At 57.3% G+C, this 18,724-nt stretch overlaps 1 protein-coding gene across 1 annotated transcript in view; it reads right to left on the reverse strand.

Moving 5' to 3' along the window:
• Positions 1-18,724, reverse strand: part of sardh (sarcosine dehydrogenase) — a 342,235-nt gene that overhangs the window by 34,963 nt on the left and 288,548 nt on the right. The window contains exons 14-16 of the mRNA XM_068012002.1: positions 17,646-17,759; positions 13,585-13,732; positions 11,949-12,042 (exon numbers count right to left, since the gene is read on the reverse strand). Of these exons, the coding sequence (XP_067868103.1) occupies positions 11,949-12,042; positions 13,585-13,732; positions 17,646-17,759 (356 nt within the window). The remainder of the gene's footprint in view (positions 1-11,948; positions 12,043-13,584; positions 13,733-17,645; positions 17,760-18,724) is intronic.

Genomic DNA, 18,724 nt, shown 5'->3' on the forward strand with positions numbered 1-18,724 from the left:
CAGTGAACACGGACACTGGCACCATGATCTCCACACTCCCGGTCCGGTGAACACGGACACTGGCTCCGTGATCTCCACACTCCCGGTCCGGTGAACACGGACACTGGACACTGGCTCCGTGATCTCCACACTCCCGGTCCGGTGAACACGGACACTGGCACCATGATCTCCACACTCCCTGTCCGGTGAACACGACACTGGCTCTGTGATCTCCACACTCCCGGTCCAGTGAACACGGACACTGGCTCCGTGATCTCCACACTCCCGATCCGGTGAACACGGACACTGGCTCCGTGATCTCCACACTCCCGATCCGGTGAACATGGACACAGGCTCCATGATCTCCACACTCCCGATCCGGTGAACACGGACACTGGTTCCGTGATCTCCACACTCCCGATCCGGTGAACACGTACACTGGCTCTGTGATCTCCACACTCCCGATCCAGTGAACACGTACACTGGCTCCGTGATCTCCACACTTCCGGTCCAGTGAACACAGACACTGGCTCCGTGATCTCCACACTCCCGGTCCAGTGAACACGGACACTGGCACCGTGATCTCCACATTCCCGGTCCAGTGAACACGGACACTGGCTCTGTGATCTCCACACTCCCCGTCCAGTCAACACGGACACTGGCACCCTGATCTCCACACTCCCGGTCCGGTGAACATGGACACAGACACGGGGATCTCCACACTCCCGGTCCGGTGAACACGGACACTGGCACCGTGATCTCCACACTCCCGGTCCAGTGAACTAGGACACTGGCTCCGTGATCTCCACACTCCCGGCCCGGTGAACACGGACACTGGCACCGTGATCTCCACACTCCCGGCCCGGTGAACACGGACACTGGCACCGTGATCTCCACACTCCCGGTCCGGTGAACACGGACACTGGCACCGTGATCTCCACACTCCCGATCCGGTGAACACGGACACTGGCTCCGTGATCTCCACACTCCCGATTCGGTGAACATGGACACAGGCTCCGTGATCTCCACACTCCCGATCCGGTGAACACGGACACTGGCTCCGTGATCTCCACACTCCCGATCCGGTGAACACGGACACAGGCTCTGTGATCTCCACACTCCCGATCCGGTGAACACGGACACTGGCTCCGTGATCTCCACACTCCCGATCCGGTGAACACGGACACAGGCTCCGTGATCTCCACACTCCCGATCCGGTGAACACGGACACTGGCTCCGTGATCTCCACACTCCCGATCCGGTGAACACGGACACTGGCTCCGTGATCTCCACACTCCCGATCCGGTGAACACGGACACAGGCTCCATGATCTCCACACTCCCGATCCGGTGAACACGGACACAGGCTCCGTGATCTCCACACTCCCGATCCGGTGAACACGTACACTGGCTCTGTGATCTCCACACTCCCGATCCAGTGAACACGTACACTGGCTCCGTGATCTCCACACTTCCGGTCCAGTGAACACAGACACTGGCTCCGTGATCTCCACACTCCCGGTCCAGTGAACACGGACACTGGCACCGTGATCTCCACATTCCCGGTCCAGTAAACACGGACACTGGCTCTGTGATCTCCACACTCCCCGTCCAGTCAACACGGACACTGGCACCCTGATCTCCACACGTCCGGTCCGGTGAACACGGACACAGACACTGGGATCTCCACACTCCCGGTCCGGTGAACATGGACACAGACACGGGGATCTCCACACTCCCGGTCCGGTGAACACGGACACTGGCACCGTGATCTCCACACTCCCGGTCCAGTGAACACGGACACTGGCTCCGTGATCTCCACACTCCCGGCCCGGTGAACACGGACACTGGCACCGTGATCTCCACACTCCCGGCCCGGTGAACACGGACACTGGCACCGTGATCTCCACACTCCCGGTCCGGTGAACACGGACACTGGCACCGTGATCTCCACACTCCCGGCCCGGTGAACACGGACACTGGCACCGTGATCTCCACACTCCCGGTCCGGTGAACACGGACACTGGCACCGTGATCTCCACACTCCCTGTCCGGTGAACACGGACACTGGCTCCGTGATCTCCACACTCCCGGTCCAGTGAACACGGACACTGGCACCATGATCTCCACACTCCCGGTCCGGTGAACACGGACACTGGCTCCGTGATCTCCACACTCCCGGTCCGGTGAACACGGACACTGGACACTGGCTCCGTGATCTCCACACTCCCGGTCCGGTGAACACGGACACTGGCACCATGATCTCCACACTCCCTGTCCGGTGAACACGACACTGGCTCTGTGATCTCCACACTCCCGGTCCAGTGAACACGGACACTGGCTCCGTGATCTCCACACTCCCGATCCGGTGAACACGGAGACTGGCTCCGTGATCTCCACACTCCCGATCCGGTGAACATGGACACAGGCTCCATGATCTCCACACTCCCGATCCGGTGAACACGGACACTGGTTCCGTGATCTCCACACTCCCGATCCGGTGAACACGTACACTGGCTCTGTGATCTCCACACTCCCGATCCAGTGAACACGTACACTGGCTCCGTGATCTCCACACTTCCGGTCCAGTGAACACAGACACTGGCTCCGTGATCTCCACACTCCCGGTCCAGTGAACACGGACACTGGCACCGTGATCTCCACATTCCCGGTCCAGTGAACACGGACACTGGCTCTGTGATCTCCACACTCCCCGTCCAGTCAACACGGACACTGGCACCCTGATCTCCACACTCCCGGTCCGGTGAACATGGACACAGACACGGGGATCTCCACACTCCCGGTCCGGTGAACACGGACACTGGCACCGTGATCTCCACACTCCCGGTCCAGTGAACTAGGACACTGGCTCCGTGATCTCCACACTCCCGGCCCGGTGAACACGGACACTGGCACCGTGATCTCCACACTCCCGGCCCGGTGAACACGGACACTGGCACCGTGATCTCCACACTCCCGGTCCGGTGAACACGGACACTGGCACCGTGATCTCCACACTCCCGGCCCGGTGAACACGGACACTGGCACCGTGATCTCCACACTCCCGGTCCGGTGAACACGGACACTGGCACCGTGATCTCCACACTCCCTGTCCGGTGAACACGGACACTGGCTCCGTGATCTCCACACTCCCGGTCCAGTGAACACGGACACTGGCACCATGATCTCCACACTCCCGGTCCGGTGAACACGGACACTGGCTCCGTGATCTCCACACTCCCGGTCCGGTGAACACGGACACTGGACACTGGCTCCGTGATCTCCACACTCCCGGTCCGGTGAACACGGACACTGGCACCGTGATCTCCACACTCCCTGTCCGGTGAACACGACACTGGCTCTGTGATCTCCACACTCCCGGTCCAGTGAACACGGACACTGGCTCCGTGATCTCCACACTCCCGATCCGGTGAACACGGACACTGGCTCCGTGATCTCCACACTCCCGATCCGGTGAACATGGACACAGGCTCCATGATCTCCACACTCCCGATCCGGTGAACACGGACACTGGTTCCGTGATCTCCACACTCCCGATCCGGTGAACACGTACACTGGCTCTGTGATCTCCACACTCCCGATCCAGTGAACACGTACACTGGCTCCGTGATCTCCACACTTCCGGTCCAGTGAACACAGACACTGGCTCCGTGATCTCCACACTCCCGGACCAGTGAACACGGACACTGGCACCGTGATCTCCACATTCCCGGACCAGTGAACACGGACACTGGCACCCTGATCTCCACACTCCCGGTCCGGTGAACATGGACACAGACACGGGGATCTCCACACTCCCGGTCCGGTGAACACGGACACTGGCACCGTGATCTCCACACTCCCGGTCCAGTGAACACGGACACTGGCTCCGTGATCTCCACACTCCCGGCCCGGTGAACACGGACACTGGCACCGTGATCTCCACACTCCCGGCCCGGTGAACACGGACACTGGCACCGTGATCTCCACACTCCCGGTCCGGTGAACACGGACACTGGCACCGTGATCTCCACACTCCCGGCCCGGTGAACACGGACACTGGCACCGTGATCTCCACACTCCCGGTCCGGTGAACACGGACACTGGCACCGTGATCTCCACACTCCCTGTCCGGTGAACACGGACACTGGCTCCGTGATCTCCACACTCCCGGTCCAGTGAACACGGACACTGGCAACATGATCTCCACACTCCCGGTCCGGTGAACACGGACACTGGCTCCGTGATCTCCACACTCCCGGTCCGGTGAACACGGACACTGGACACTGGCTCCGTGATCTCCACACTCCCGGTCCGGTGAACACGACACTGGCTCTGTGATCTCCACACTCCCGGTCCAGTGAACACGGACACTGGCTCCGTGATCTCCACACTCCCGGTCCAGTGAACACGGACACTGGCTCCGTGATCTCCACACTTCCGGTCCGGTGAACACGGACACAGACACTGGGATCTCCACACTCCCGGTCCAGTGAACGCGGACACGGACACCGTGATCTCCACACTCTCGGTCCGGTGAACACGGACACAGACACTGGGATCTCCACACTTCCGGTCCGGTGAACACGGACACAGGCTCCGTGATCTCCACACTCCCGATCCGGTGAACACGGACACTGGCTCCGTGATCTCCACACTCCCGATCCGGTGAACACGTACACTGGCTCCGTGATCTCCACACTTCCGGTCCAGTGAACACAGACACTGGCTCCGTGATCTCCACACTCCCGGTCCAGTGAACACGGACACTGGCACCGTGATCTCCACATTCCCGGTCCAGTGAACACGGACACTGGCTCTGTGATCTCCACACTCCCCGTCCAGTCAACACGGACACTGGCACCCTGATCTCCACACGTCCGGTCCGGTGAACACGGACACTGGCTCCGTGATCTCCACACTCCCGGTCCGGTGAACACAGACACTGGCTCCGTGATGTCCACACTCCCGATCCGGTGAACACGGACACTGGCTCCGTGATCTCCACACTCCCGATCCGGTGAACACGGACACTGGCTCCGTGATCTCCACACTCCCGATCCGGTGAACACGGACACTGGCTCCGTGATCTCCACACTCCCGATCCGGTGAACACGGACACTGGCTCCGTGATCTCCACACTCCCGATCCGGTGAACACGGACACTGGCACCCTGATCTCCACACTCCCGATCCGGTGAACACGGACACAGGCTCCGTGATCTCCACACTCCCGATCCGGTGAACACGGACACTGGCTCCGTGATCTCCACACTCCCGATCCGGTGAACATGGACACTGGCTCCGTGATCTCCACACTCCCGGCCCGGTGAACACGGACACTGGCACCGTGATCTCCACACTCCCGGCCCGGTGAACACGGACACTGGCACCGTGATCTCCACACTCCCGGTCCGGTGAACACGGACACTGGCACCGTGATCTCCACACCTCCGGCCCGGTGAACACGGACACTGGCACCGTGATCTCCACACTCCCGGTCCGGTGAACACGGACACTGGCACCGTGATCTCCACACTCCCTGTCCGGTGAACACGGACACTGGCTCCGTGATCTCCACACTCCCGGTCCAGTGAACACGGACACTGGCACCATGATCTCCACACTCCCGGTCCGGTGAACACGGACACTGGCTCCGTGATCTCCACACTCCCGGTCCGGTGAACACGGACACTGGACACTGGCTCCGTGATCTCCACACTCCCGGTCCGGTGAACACGACACTGGCTCTGTGATCTCCACACTCCCGGTCCAGTGAACACGGACACTGGCTCCGTGATCTCCACACTCCCGGTCCAGTGAACACGGACACTGGCTCCGTGATCTCCACACTCCCGATCCGGTGAACACGGACACTGGCTCCGTGATCTCCACACTCCCGATCCGGTGAACACGGACACAGGTTCCATGATCTCCACACTCCCGATCCGGTGAACACGGACACTGGCTCCGTGATCTCCACACTCCCGGTCCAGTGAACACGGACACTGGCACCATGATCTCCACACTCCCGATCCAGTGAACACGTACACTGGCTCCGTGATCTCCACACTCCCGGTCCAGTGAACACGGACACTGGCACCGTGATCTCCACATTCCCGGTCCAGTGAACACGGACACTGGCTCTGTGATCTCCACACTCCCCGTCCAGTCAACACGGACACTGGCACCCTGATCTCCACACTCCCGGTCCGGTGAACATGGACACAGACACGGGGATCTCCACACTCCCGGTCCGGTGAACACGGACACTGGCACCGTGATCTCCACACTCCCGGTCCAGTGAACACGGACACTGGCTCCGTGATCTCCACACTCCCGGCCCGGTGAACACGGACACTGGCACCGTGATCTCCACACTCCCGGCCCAGTGAACACGGACACTGGCACCGTGATCTCCACACTCCCGGTCCGGTGAACACGGACACTGGCACCGTGATCTCCACACTCCCGGCCCGGTGAACACGGACACTGGCACCGTGATCTCCACACTCCCGGTCCGGTGAACACGGACACTGGCACCGTGATCTCCACACTCCCTGTCCGGTGAACACGGACACTGGCTCCGTGATCTCCACACTCCCGGTCCAATGAACACGGACACTGGCACCATGATCTCCACACTCCCGGTCCGGTGAACACGGACACTGGCTCCGTGATCTCCACACTCCCGGTCCGGTGAACACGGACACTGGACACTGGCTCCGTGATCTCCACACTCCCGGTCCGGTGAACACGACACTGGCTCTGTGATCTCCACACTCCCGGTCCAGTGAACACGGACACTGGCTCCGTGATCTCCACACTCCCGGTCCAGTGAACACGGACACTGGCTCCGTGATCTCCACACTTCCGGTCCGGTGAACACGGACACAGACACTGTGATCTCCACACTCCCGGTCCAGTGAACACGGACACGGACACCGTGTCTCCACACTCTCGGTCCGGTGAACACGGACACAGACACTGGGATCTCCACACTCCCGGTCCAGTGAACACGGACACGGACACCGTGATCTCCACACTCTCGGTCCGGTGAACACGGACACAGACACTGGGATCTCCACACTTCCGGTCCGGTGAACACGGACACAGGCTCCGTGATCTCCACACTCCCGATCCGGTGAACACGGACACTGGCTCCGTGATCTCCACACTCCCGATCAGGTGAACACGGACACTGGCTCCGTGATCTCCACACTCCCGATCCGGTGAACACGGACACTGGCTCCGTGATCTCCACACTCCCGGTCCAGTGAACACGGACACTGGCACCGTGATCACCACACTCCCGGTCCAGTGAACACGGACACTGGCTCTGTGATCTCCACACTCCCCGTCCAGTCAACACGGACACTGGCACCCTAATCTCCACACTCCCGATCCGGTGAACACGGACACAGGCTCCGTGATCTCCACACTCCCGATCCGGTGAACACGGACACTGGCTCCGTGATCTCCACACTCCCGATCCGGTGAACACGGACACTGGCTCCGTGATCTCCACACTCCCGATCCGGTGAACACGGACACAGGCTCCATGATCTCCACACTCCCGATCCGGTGAACACGGACACTGGTTCCGTGATCTCCACACTCCCGATCCGGTGAACACGGACACTGGCTCTGTGATCTCCACACACCCGATCCAGTGAACACGTACACTGGCTCCGTGATCTCCACACTTCCGGTCCAGTGAACACAGACACTGGCTCCGTGATCTCCACACTCCCGGTCCAGTGAACACGGACACTGGCACCGTGATCTCCACATTCCCGGTCCAGTGAACACGGACACAGGCTCTGTGATCTCCACACTCCCCGTCCAGTCAACACGGACACTGGCACCCTGATCTCCACACGTCCGGTCCGGTGAACACGGACACAGACACTGGGATCTCCACACTCCCGGTCCGGTGAACATGGACACAGACACGGGGATCTCCACACTCCCGGTCCGGTGAACACGGACACTGGCTCCGTGATCTCCACACTCCCGATCCGGTGAACACGGACACTGGCTCCGTGATCTCCACACTCCCGATCCGGTGAACACGGACACAGGTTCCATGATCTCCACACTCCCGATCCGGTGAACACGGACACTGGCTCCGTGATCTCCACACTCCCGGTCCAGTGAACACGGACACTGGCACCATGATCTCCACACTCCCGATCCAGTGATCACGTACACTGGCTCCGTGATCTCCACACTCCCGGTCCAGTGAACACGGACACTGGCACCGTGATCTCCACATTCCCGGTCCAGTGAACACGGACACTGGCTCTGTGATCTCCACACTCCCCGTCCAGTCAACACGGACACTGGCACCCTGATCTCCACACTCCCGGTCCGGTGAACATGGACACAGACACGGGGATCTCCACACTCCCGGTCCGGTGAACACGGACACTGGCACCGTGATCTCCACACTCCCGGTCCAGTGAACACGGACACTGGCTCCGTGATCTCCACACTCCCGGCCCGGTGAACACGGACACTGGCACCGTGATCTCCACACTCCCGGCCCAGTGAACACGGACACTGGCACCGTGATCTCCACACTCCCGGTCCGGTGAACACGGACACTGGCACCGTGATCTCCACACTCCCGGCCCGGTGAACACGGACACTGGCACCGTGATCTCCACACTCCCGGTCCGGTGAACACGGACACTGGCACCGTGATCTCCACACTCCCTGTCCGGTGAACACGGACACTGGCTCCGTGATCTCCACACTCCCGGTCCAGTGAACACGGACACTGGCACCATGATCTCCACACTCCCGATCCGGTGAACACGGACACTGGCTCCGTGATCTCCACACTCCCGGTCCGGTGAACACGGACACTGGACACTGGCTCCGTGATCTCCACACTCCCGGTCCGGTGAACACGACACTGGCTCTGTGATCTCCACACTCCCGGTCCAGTGAACACGGACACTGGCTCCGTGATCTCCACACTCCCGGTCCAGTGAACACGGACACTGGCTCCGTGATCTCCACACTTCCGGTCCGGTGAACACGGACACAGACACTGTGATCTCCACACTCCCGGTCCAGTGAACACGGACACGGACACCGTGTCTCCACACTCTCGGTCCGGTGAACACGGACACAGACACTGGGATCTCCACACTCCCGGTCCAGTGAACACGGACACGGACACCGTGATCTCCACACTCTCGGTTCGGTGAACACGGACACAGACACTGGGATCTCCACACTTCCGGTCCGGTGAACACGGACACAGGCTCCGTGATCTCCACACTCCCGATCCGGTGAACACGGACACTGGCTCCGTGATCTCCACACTCCCGATCAGGTGAACACGGACACTGGCTCCGTGATCTCCACACTCCCGATCCGGTGAACACGGACACTGGCTCCGTGATCTCCACACTCCCGGTCCAGTGAACACGGACACTGGCACCGTGATCACCACACTCCCGGTCCAGTGAACACGGACACTGGCTCTGTGATCTCCACACTCCCCGTCCAGTCAACACGGACACTGGCACCCTAATCTCCACACTCCCGATCCGGTGAACACGGACACAGGCTCCGTGATCTCCACACTCCCGATCCGGTGAACACGGACACTGGCTCCGTGATCTCCACACTCCCGATCCGGTGAACACGGACACTGGCTCCGTGATCTCCACACTCCCGATCCGGTGAACACGGACACAGGCTCCATGATCTCCACACTCCCGATCCGGTGAACACGGACACTGGTTCCGTGATCTCCACACTCCCGATCCGGTGAACACGGACACTGGCTCTGTGATCTCCACACACCCGATCCAGTGAACACGTACACTGGCTCCGTGATCTCCACACTTCCGGTCCAGTGAACACAGACACTGGCTCCGTGATCTCCACACTCCCGGTCCAGTGAACACGGACACTGGCACCGTGATCTCCACATTCCCGGTCCAGTGAACACGGACACAGGCTCTGTGATCTCCACACTCCCCGTCCAGTCAACACGGACACTGGCACCCTGATCTCCACACGTCCGGTCCGGTGAACACGGACACAGACACTGGGATCTCCACACTCCCGGTCCGGTGAACATGGACACAGACACGGGGATCTCCACACTCCCGGTCCGGTGAACACGGACACTGGCACCGTGATCTCCACACTCCCGGTCCAGTGAACACGGACACTGGCTCCGTGATCTCCACACTCCCGGCCCGGTGAACACGGACACTGGCACCGTGATCTCCACACTCCCGGCCCGGTGAACACGGACACTGGCACCGTGATCTCCACACTCCCGGCCCGGTGAACACGGACACTGGCACCGTGATCTCCACACTCCCGGTCCGGTGAACACGGACACTGGCACCGTGATCTCCACACTCCCTGTCCGGTGAACACGGACACTGGCTCCGTGATCTCCACACTCCCGGTCCAGTGAACACGGACACTGGCACCATGATCTCCACACTCCCGGTCCGGTGAACACGGACACTGGCTCCGTGATCTCCACACTCCCTGTCCGGTGAACACGGACACTGGACACTGGCTCCGTGATCTCCACACTCCCGGTCCGGTGAACACGACACTGGCTCTGTGATCTCCACACTCCCGGTCCAGTGAACACGGACACTGGCTCCGTGATCTCCACACTCCCGGTCCAGTGAACACGGACACTGGCTCCGTGATCTCCACACTCCCGGTCCAGTGAACACGGACACGGACACCGTGATCTCCACACTCTCGGTCCGGTTAACACGGACACAGACACTGGGATCTCCACACTTCCGGTCCGGTGAACACGGACACAGACACTGTGATCTCCACACTCCCGGTCCAGTGAACAAGGACACGGACACCGTGATCTCCACACTCTCGGTCCGGTGAACACGGACACAGACACTGGGATCTCCATACTCCCGGTCCAGTGAACACGGACACGGACACCGTGATCTCCACACTCTCGGTCCGGTGAACACGGACACAGACACTGGGATCTCCACACTTCCGGTCCGGTGAACACGGATACGGACACTGGGATCTCCAGACTCCGAGTCTGGTAAACATGGATATGGACTCTGATCTCCATCCTACTGAAATAACTGCAGAGCTGGTGAAAGAAGACAGACAGTGACAATCTCCTGCGAGCAGCTCAAATCTCCTGGCACAAACACTGAGCTCTTTAGACTGAACAGAAGGTTGGACATGGTGACTCTCTTTCATAAACTGAGTGAGTAATAGAGCCACAGTCCGATTCAATCACTCAGACACATTTGATATCCCTGCAGGTTAGAATCCAGCTCCAGCAGTGCCGAAATTCAACTCCGTGTTTAATCCGCACTTCCTATTCCACATTATCACAAGACTAAGGCTATTGTGCCTTCCATTCATCACATTTGTTCTAATCCAGGGAGCCAGTTGGTCAAGAATAAAACTGGAGCCAATCTTTACACACTTTATATGCTCTTATTTACAGATACACATTAAAAACATGCACCTCCTAACTCAACAACCACATCTTCAGTCTGTTCTTATTAATAGGGAGGCCAGTGAATCCCCAGTTCCTGCCCACCACCTGCCAACAATTAAATACAATATACAATTAACACCATTCCCTCCTCACAGAAAGTTGTTGCCATTGAGAGGGTGGTGGTGAGCTGCCTTCTTGAACCGCTGAAGTCCCTGTGGGGTATGTACACCCAGTTACCGCAGGGAAACAGAGCATTCACACCAAATGTTACCATAGACAACCCATCGGCCCATTCACACCACGAGTTACCACATTCAAATCCTCTCAGCACTTCATAAATTAAAGACTGTTGGTTCACCAAATGATCCAGTGAGGATGCTTCATGAGTTGAGAACCTTTAATTCCAATGATATGAAAAGAGTTCAAGCCAGATTAGACAGAGAAGTTAATGCTGAATAATGGAAAGAAGTAAGAGAGCGACTGACTCACTGTGTGTCCAGCTGCCTTCACGACTCGGTGTGTAGAGAAGGGAAAAGCATCATTGCTCAGGTCAGTGTCAAGAAGCTCCTGCAGAATCGAGCGACTGTGGAGTGAGGGTATAACAGTCACAATGTCACATCAACCAGAATCAGAGCAACACACAAGCGATGCACTGCCCATCCCCTCCCCCACCACTGGCCCTCCTCACTCCTCCTCCACCCCCTCCCTCCCCCTGTCCTTCCCCGGGTCCCCCCACATGACTCACCCCTGCACCCCCTTCCTGGGCACCTCTCCCAGGGGAACACAGGAACAGGAGGAAGTCATTCAATTCCTTGAGACTTTCCCACCATTCAATGAGATCACGGCTGATCTGTGTCCTAACTCCATATTCCCGTCTTTGCCTCATATCCCTTAATACCTTTGGGTACAAAAATTTACCAATCTCAGATTTAAAATTAACACTGATCCAGCATCAACTGCCATTTGCAGAGAGAGTTCCAAACTTCTACCATCCTTAGCATGTCGAAGTGTTTCCTAATTTCACTCCTGAAAGGTCTGGCTCTAATTTTTAGACTCTGTCCCCTAGTCCGAGACCCCCCCGGCCAGTGGAAAGAGTTTCTCTCTATTTACCCCTCAATCAACATCACATAAACAGATTATCTGGCCATTATCACATTGCTGTTTGTGGGAGTTTGCGATGAGCAAATTAGCTGCTGTATTTCCTACATTACAACAGTGACTACACTTCAAAAATACTTCATTGGCTGTAAAGTGGGACATCCAGTGGTGGTGAAAGGCACTATATAAATGCAAATCTTTCTTTTTACTTTATCTGTTCCCCTTAATATCTTGAAAACTTTGAAGAAATCACCCTTTAACCTTCTAAATTCCAACCTAGCTTGTGTAATCTCTCCTCGTAATTTAACCCTTGGAGTCCCGGTATCATTCTGGTAAATCTACATGGCACTCCCTCCAAGGACAATATATCCTTCCTAAGGTGTGGTGCCCAGAACTGCTCACAATAACTCCAGGTGTGGTCTAACCAGGGCTCTGTACAGCTGAAGCATGACTTCTACTCCTTGTATTGTAGTGCTCTAGAGATAAACACCAGCATTCCATTTTGATTATTTTCTGTACCTGTTCATGATATTTTAATGATCTTTGCACATGAACTTCCAAGTCTCTTTGGACATCCACTGATTGTAGCTTTTCACCATTTGGAAATTACCCTGTTCTGTCCTTTTCAGGCTCAAAGTGGATAACCTCACATTTGCCCACAATTTTGCCCATTCATTTAATGTACCAATATCTCTAATTTTATGCTTCCATCTACACTGCTCACAATGCTGCCCATCTTTGCCATCAACAAATTTGGATCCGTGGCTTTCTATCCCATCATCTAAATTGGTAACGAAAACAGTGAATAATTGAGACCCCATCATAAATCCTTGTGGGATACCACTGGTCACACCCTGGCAATTAAAGTACCTGTCCATTATTCCTACTCTCTGTCGCCTGTCACTCAGTCAATTTCCCATCCAGGTCAATAATTTGCCATCAATTCCATTGCCACCTCAGGCCCCTCCCGGACCCCCTCACCCTCCGCTTATCTTTCGATGATTATTGTGAGGTGCGATTTCCACACCTCTGCGGTCCCTGCACGCTGATCATTCCCAGGTCCTCTGAGCAGTCGAGAAGTTGGCAGTTCAACTTCTGGTCTTGAAGCACGGTGCTGATGTGGCACCAGTTGTGCTGAGCCACTCCACCTCCGACTGCCAGGTAATACCCATCACCTGCACCAGAACACAGCATAAGGTCAGACCCAGCCAGCATCACCCAGAGCCGGTTAACAGCTGCAGACAGTAGAAGGGGAAAGCTAGCACAGAGACAAAGCCCTGAGCTATAACTGCCCTTAATCCAGTTACACAACCGTTCAGATTATACACACTTCCGTTGGATGTCACTGCAATCAAATTATTATTGTTACTGGCTGTTTAAAAAGATAAAATCGAGAAAGAAAAACAGGGAAAGGCACAGCCCTCGAGGCTGGAGCTCTTCAATCGAGTTACAGCAAAGCAAACAGACTCGGCACAGTGAAAGAGAATTTAATTCTGCTTATCATCAGTTCCAAGAGCTGAAAATGATTTTTTATGCAACTGTCGAAACCAGAGTCACATTCTCACTGCCTCAACATTAATAATCAAGGAACTACAATGAGAAAATCACATCAGCCTGTTTGGAATGGACACTACAGAGGGAGCTTTACTCTGTATCTAACCCGTTTTCTTTTACTTTTTCTGTTTTAAGGTGGCCTTTATTTTCCAGGCCCCTTTTATAGACATTGTACAAAAATAACTTAATTTTTAAAAAAACAGATAAACAAATAAAAAAAACTCAAATTAAAATGCCATTCTCAGTGTCGATTATTTTTTTTTTTGTTTTTTTTAAATTTCATGTCGAGGGGGCCTTTATTCCTCAGGCCCCCTTTATAGACATATTTACATTTTTAAAATAACTTTATTAAAAACGGATAAATAATCCAAAAACTCAAATTAAAATGCCATTCTCGGCGTCGACGATGCACTCCAGTCCCTGCGGTGCCCACCGGTCGCGGAAGGCCTCAAGCGTACCGGCGGACACCGCATGCTCCTTTTCCAGGGACACCCGGGCGCGAACGTAACCGCGGAAGAGGGGCAGGCAATCGGGGAGGACGGAGCCCCCGACGGCCCGCAACCTGGACCTGTGAATTGCCACCTTGGCCAGGCCCAGGAGCAGACCGACGAGGGGATCCTCCTCCTGGCCCACACCCCTCCGCACTGGGTGCCCAAAGATCAGGAGCGTGGGACTGAAGTGCAGCCAGAACTTGAGGAGCAGCCCTTTCAGATACTCAAATAGGGGCTGCAACCTCGCACACTCCGTATATATGTGGAACACGGACTCGTCCAGGCCGCAGAAAGTACAGGTGGCCTGGGAGTCCGTGAACCTACTTAAAAGCCTATTGCACGGGACTGCTCTGTGCAGCACCCTCCACCCCAGGTCCCCGATGTAAAGGGGGAAGACTCCCGCGTAGAGAGACCTCCATCGGGGTTTCCCCTCGCCGCCAGATGGCAACGCGGACCGCCAGGGCGTGTCCGGCCGGCTGACGAGGGCGAGGAAGTGGAGAGTGCGCAGGAGCAGCCCGTACAGGAAACCCCTCCGCGCCGATTGGAATGGCACGGACGGCATTTCCGAGAGGCGGCTCGGGTTGTGCGGGACCGACTCCCAAGGAGGGTTTTGGGGCCTGGGTCCGATGAACAGTTCCGGCCGAGCAGGTGTCAGCTCGGCCGGGATCGCTCCGCACTCCCGAGCCCCCTCGTCACCTGCAGTGAGGGGCGTCCCGGGGGCTTTGGCAACTCCTCCGCCTACCGGTCCGTAGGGGAGCGCCCTAACTGGAGGCGACCATGTTCCAGACTCGCAACAGATCCCGGTAAAAGACAGGCAACTCCCTCAGAGAGGCGCGGCTAACGGACTCCGCCGGGAGCCACGTGTCGTCTTGAAGGCAGTGACACTGGTGGGAAAAATACATCACCAGCGCACACGATTTTTTTTATTTTATTTTTTTATTTATTTTAGAGATACAACACTGAACTTGCAAACTCCACACAGGCAGTATCCAGAATTGAACCCGGGTCCCTGGAGCTGTGAGGCTGCGGTGATAACCACCGCACCACTGTGCCATCCCTAATCTGGGAGGACGCTCGACGTACAGGTATCTCTGCAGGGTCCGAAGGCGGAGAGTCGCAGCCTGGGTGCGGATGCACACCAGCGACTGACCGCCCTCCTCGATCGGGAGACTCAGGACCGTGGCAGAGACCCAGTGTTTCCTCTTGCCCCAGAAGAAATCGACGAGTTTCTTCTGGATCTTGGTGGCGAATGCAGGGGGCGGGGCCAAAGTGACCAACCGGTACCACAGCATTGAGGCCACCAGTTGGTTTATGACCAGCGCTCGGCCCCTGTAGGAAAGCACTCGGAGCAGTCCTGTCCAGCGCCCCAGCCGAGCGATGACTTTCACCTCCAACTCCTGCCAGTTTGCCAGCCAGGCTTCCTCAGCGGGGCTAAGGTGGACTCCCAGATAGAGGAGGTGCGTGGTACTCCACTCAAAAGGTGTCAACTCCTCCGGCAGGGAGTCCACCCGCCACTGACCCACCAGGAGACTGGAACATTTCTCCCAATTAATCCTCGCGGAGGACGCGGCAGAAAAGGTCTGCTGGCTGTCGCGCATCCTCCGCAAGTCAACGGGATCTGTGATTGCGAGGAGCACGTCATCGGCGTAAGCCGAGAGGACGACCCGCATGGCCGGCTCGCGCAGAGCCAATCCCGTCAATCTCCTGCGAAGCAGGCACAGGAAGGGCTCCACGCAGATGGTATACAATTGGCCGGACATGGGGCATCCCTGACGCACTCCTCTCCCAAAGCGAAGGGGCGCCGTTAAGGACCCGTTAACCTTGACTAGACACTCTGCGGCGGCGTATAAAAGTCGGATCCGGGCCACAAAATGCAGCCCGAGTCCGAAAGCACGCAGAGTCCCGAAAAGGTATTCGTGATCCAGCCTGTCGAACGCCTTCTCCTGATCGAGGGAAAGAAAGGCGACCGACTGACCAGTCCTCCGGGAAAGATGGATCAGGTCCCAGACCAGGTGGATGTTGTCCTGGATGAACTGGCCTGGGATCGTGTAAGACTGTTCGGGGTGGATCATGTGGGCCAGCACGGAGCCCAGGCGGGTAGACATAGCCCGGGCAAAGATCTTATAATCCGTGCTGAGGAGGGAGACCGGACGCCAGTTTTTAAGCAGGCGGAGATCACCCCTCTTCGGCAGCAGGACGATGACTGCCCTGCGCCACGAGAGGGGCATCTCCCCGGTCGCCAGGCTTTCCCCCAGGACCCGCGCGTAATTGTCCCCCAGGATATCCCAGAACGCCCTGAGGAACTCCACGGTCAACCCATCCAGCCCCGGGGATTTGCCTCGAGAGCTGGTGGAGGGCGCCAGTCAGCTCCGCCAACGTGAGTGGAGCCTCCGATCCTTCGGCGCCCTCCGGGCTGACCTGCGGCAGGTCCTCCCACAAAACTCTGCGCACGTCCTCGCTGGACGGATCCGGAGAGAACAACGCACTGTAATAAGTACGGACCAGGAGGCCCATTCCCTCCGGATCCGTGATGGAGGATCTGTCGTCGTCCAGCAGCTCGACGAGCTGCTTACGGACCCCCCGCCATTTTTCCAGCGAGTAGAAGAAGGGTGAGGCGCGGTCCAAATCTTCCAGGATCTGGATCCGCGACCTCACGTACGCGCCTCGGGACCCTATGAGCTGCAGGTCCCTCAGCGCGCCCTTCTTCTCTTTGTACGCCTGCCACAGGGCCAGGTCCACGATGGCATGACCGAGGCGGGACTCCAAGTCGAGCACCTCCCTCTCTAGGCGCCCGATCTCGGCTTCCCGCCTCTTGGTCGACCCCTTCGCGTACTCCTGACAGAAGACGCGGATGTGAGTCTTGCCCACATCCCACCATAGCCTCAAGGAGGGGAAGCCCCCCTGCTTCCTTCTCCAGTCGGCCTAGAATCGACAGAACGAGTCCCGGAATCGCTCATCTTCCAGCAGCCGGTTGTTAAAGTGCCAGTACGCGGATCCCGCCCGCATGCGGAGCGGAGTGAACTCCGCCCACACCAGTAATTACCTTCGAAGGCAGGCGTGAGGGCCATGCCCTGTGGAGTGTTCTCAATGCGACTAACTGTGAGGTCACTCTCTGTCCCACCTCGACTGTTCAGCATACAGGTGTAAACTGTTTTACCTGAAAATAATGGCAATGCTTAATTCCCAATCAAGCTGCTTCGAAAGAAACCCCTCACGATCACAGCTATCTGTGTTGATATTGAATCACAGTTGGAAAACTAGAAACAGGAGAGATCAGGACTGGGTTATAACTGAATGTCTTATACTGAGGATGGTTATGTAATGGAGAGAGATGGAACGGAGGGAGAGAGAGAGAGATGGAACGGAGGGAGAGAGAGAGAGATGGAACGGAGGGAGAGAGAGAGAGATGGAACGGAGAGAGAGAGAGAGAGATGGAACGGAGGGAGAGAGAGAGAGATGGAACGGAGGGAGAGAGAGAGAGATGGAACGGAGGGAGGGAGAGAGAGATGGAAAGGAGGGAGGGAGAGAGAGATGGAACGGAGGGAGGGAGAGAGAGATGGAACGGAGGGAGAGAGAGAGAGATGGAACGGAGAGAGAGAGAGAGATGGAACGGAGGGAGGGAGAGAGAGATGGAACGGAGGGAGAGAGAGAGAGATGGAACGGAGGGAGGGAGAGAGATGGAACGGAGAGAGAGAGAGAGAGATGGAACGGAGGGAGGGAGAGAGAGATGGAACGGAGAGAGAGAGAGAGAGATGGAACGGAGGGAGAGAGAGAGAGATGGAACGGAGGGAGAGAGAGAGAGATGGAACAGAGAGAGAGAGAGAGAGATGGAAAGGAGGGAGGGAGAGAGAGATGGAACGGAGGGAGGGAGAGAGAGATGGAACGGAGGGAGAGAGAGAGAGATGGAACGGAGGGAGGGAGAGAGAGATGGAACGAAGGGAGGGAGTGAGAGATGGAACTGAGGGAGGGAGAGAGAGATGGAACTGAGGGAGAGAGAGAGAGATGGAACGGAGAGAGAGAGAGAGAGATGGAACGGAGGGAGAGAGAGAGAGATGGAACGGAGGGAGAGAGAGAGATGGAACGGAGAGAGAGAGAGAGAGATGGAACGGAGGGAGGGAGAGA

This window comes from Heterodontus francisci, chromosome 32 (assembly GCF_036365525.1).
Source record: "Heterodontus francisci isolate sHetFra1 chromosome 32, sHetFra1.hap1, whole genome shotgun sequence".
Classification (NCBI taxonomy): domain Eukaryota; kingdom Metazoa; phylum Chordata; class Chondrichthyes; order Heterodontiformes; family Heterodontidae; genus Heterodontus; species Heterodontus francisci.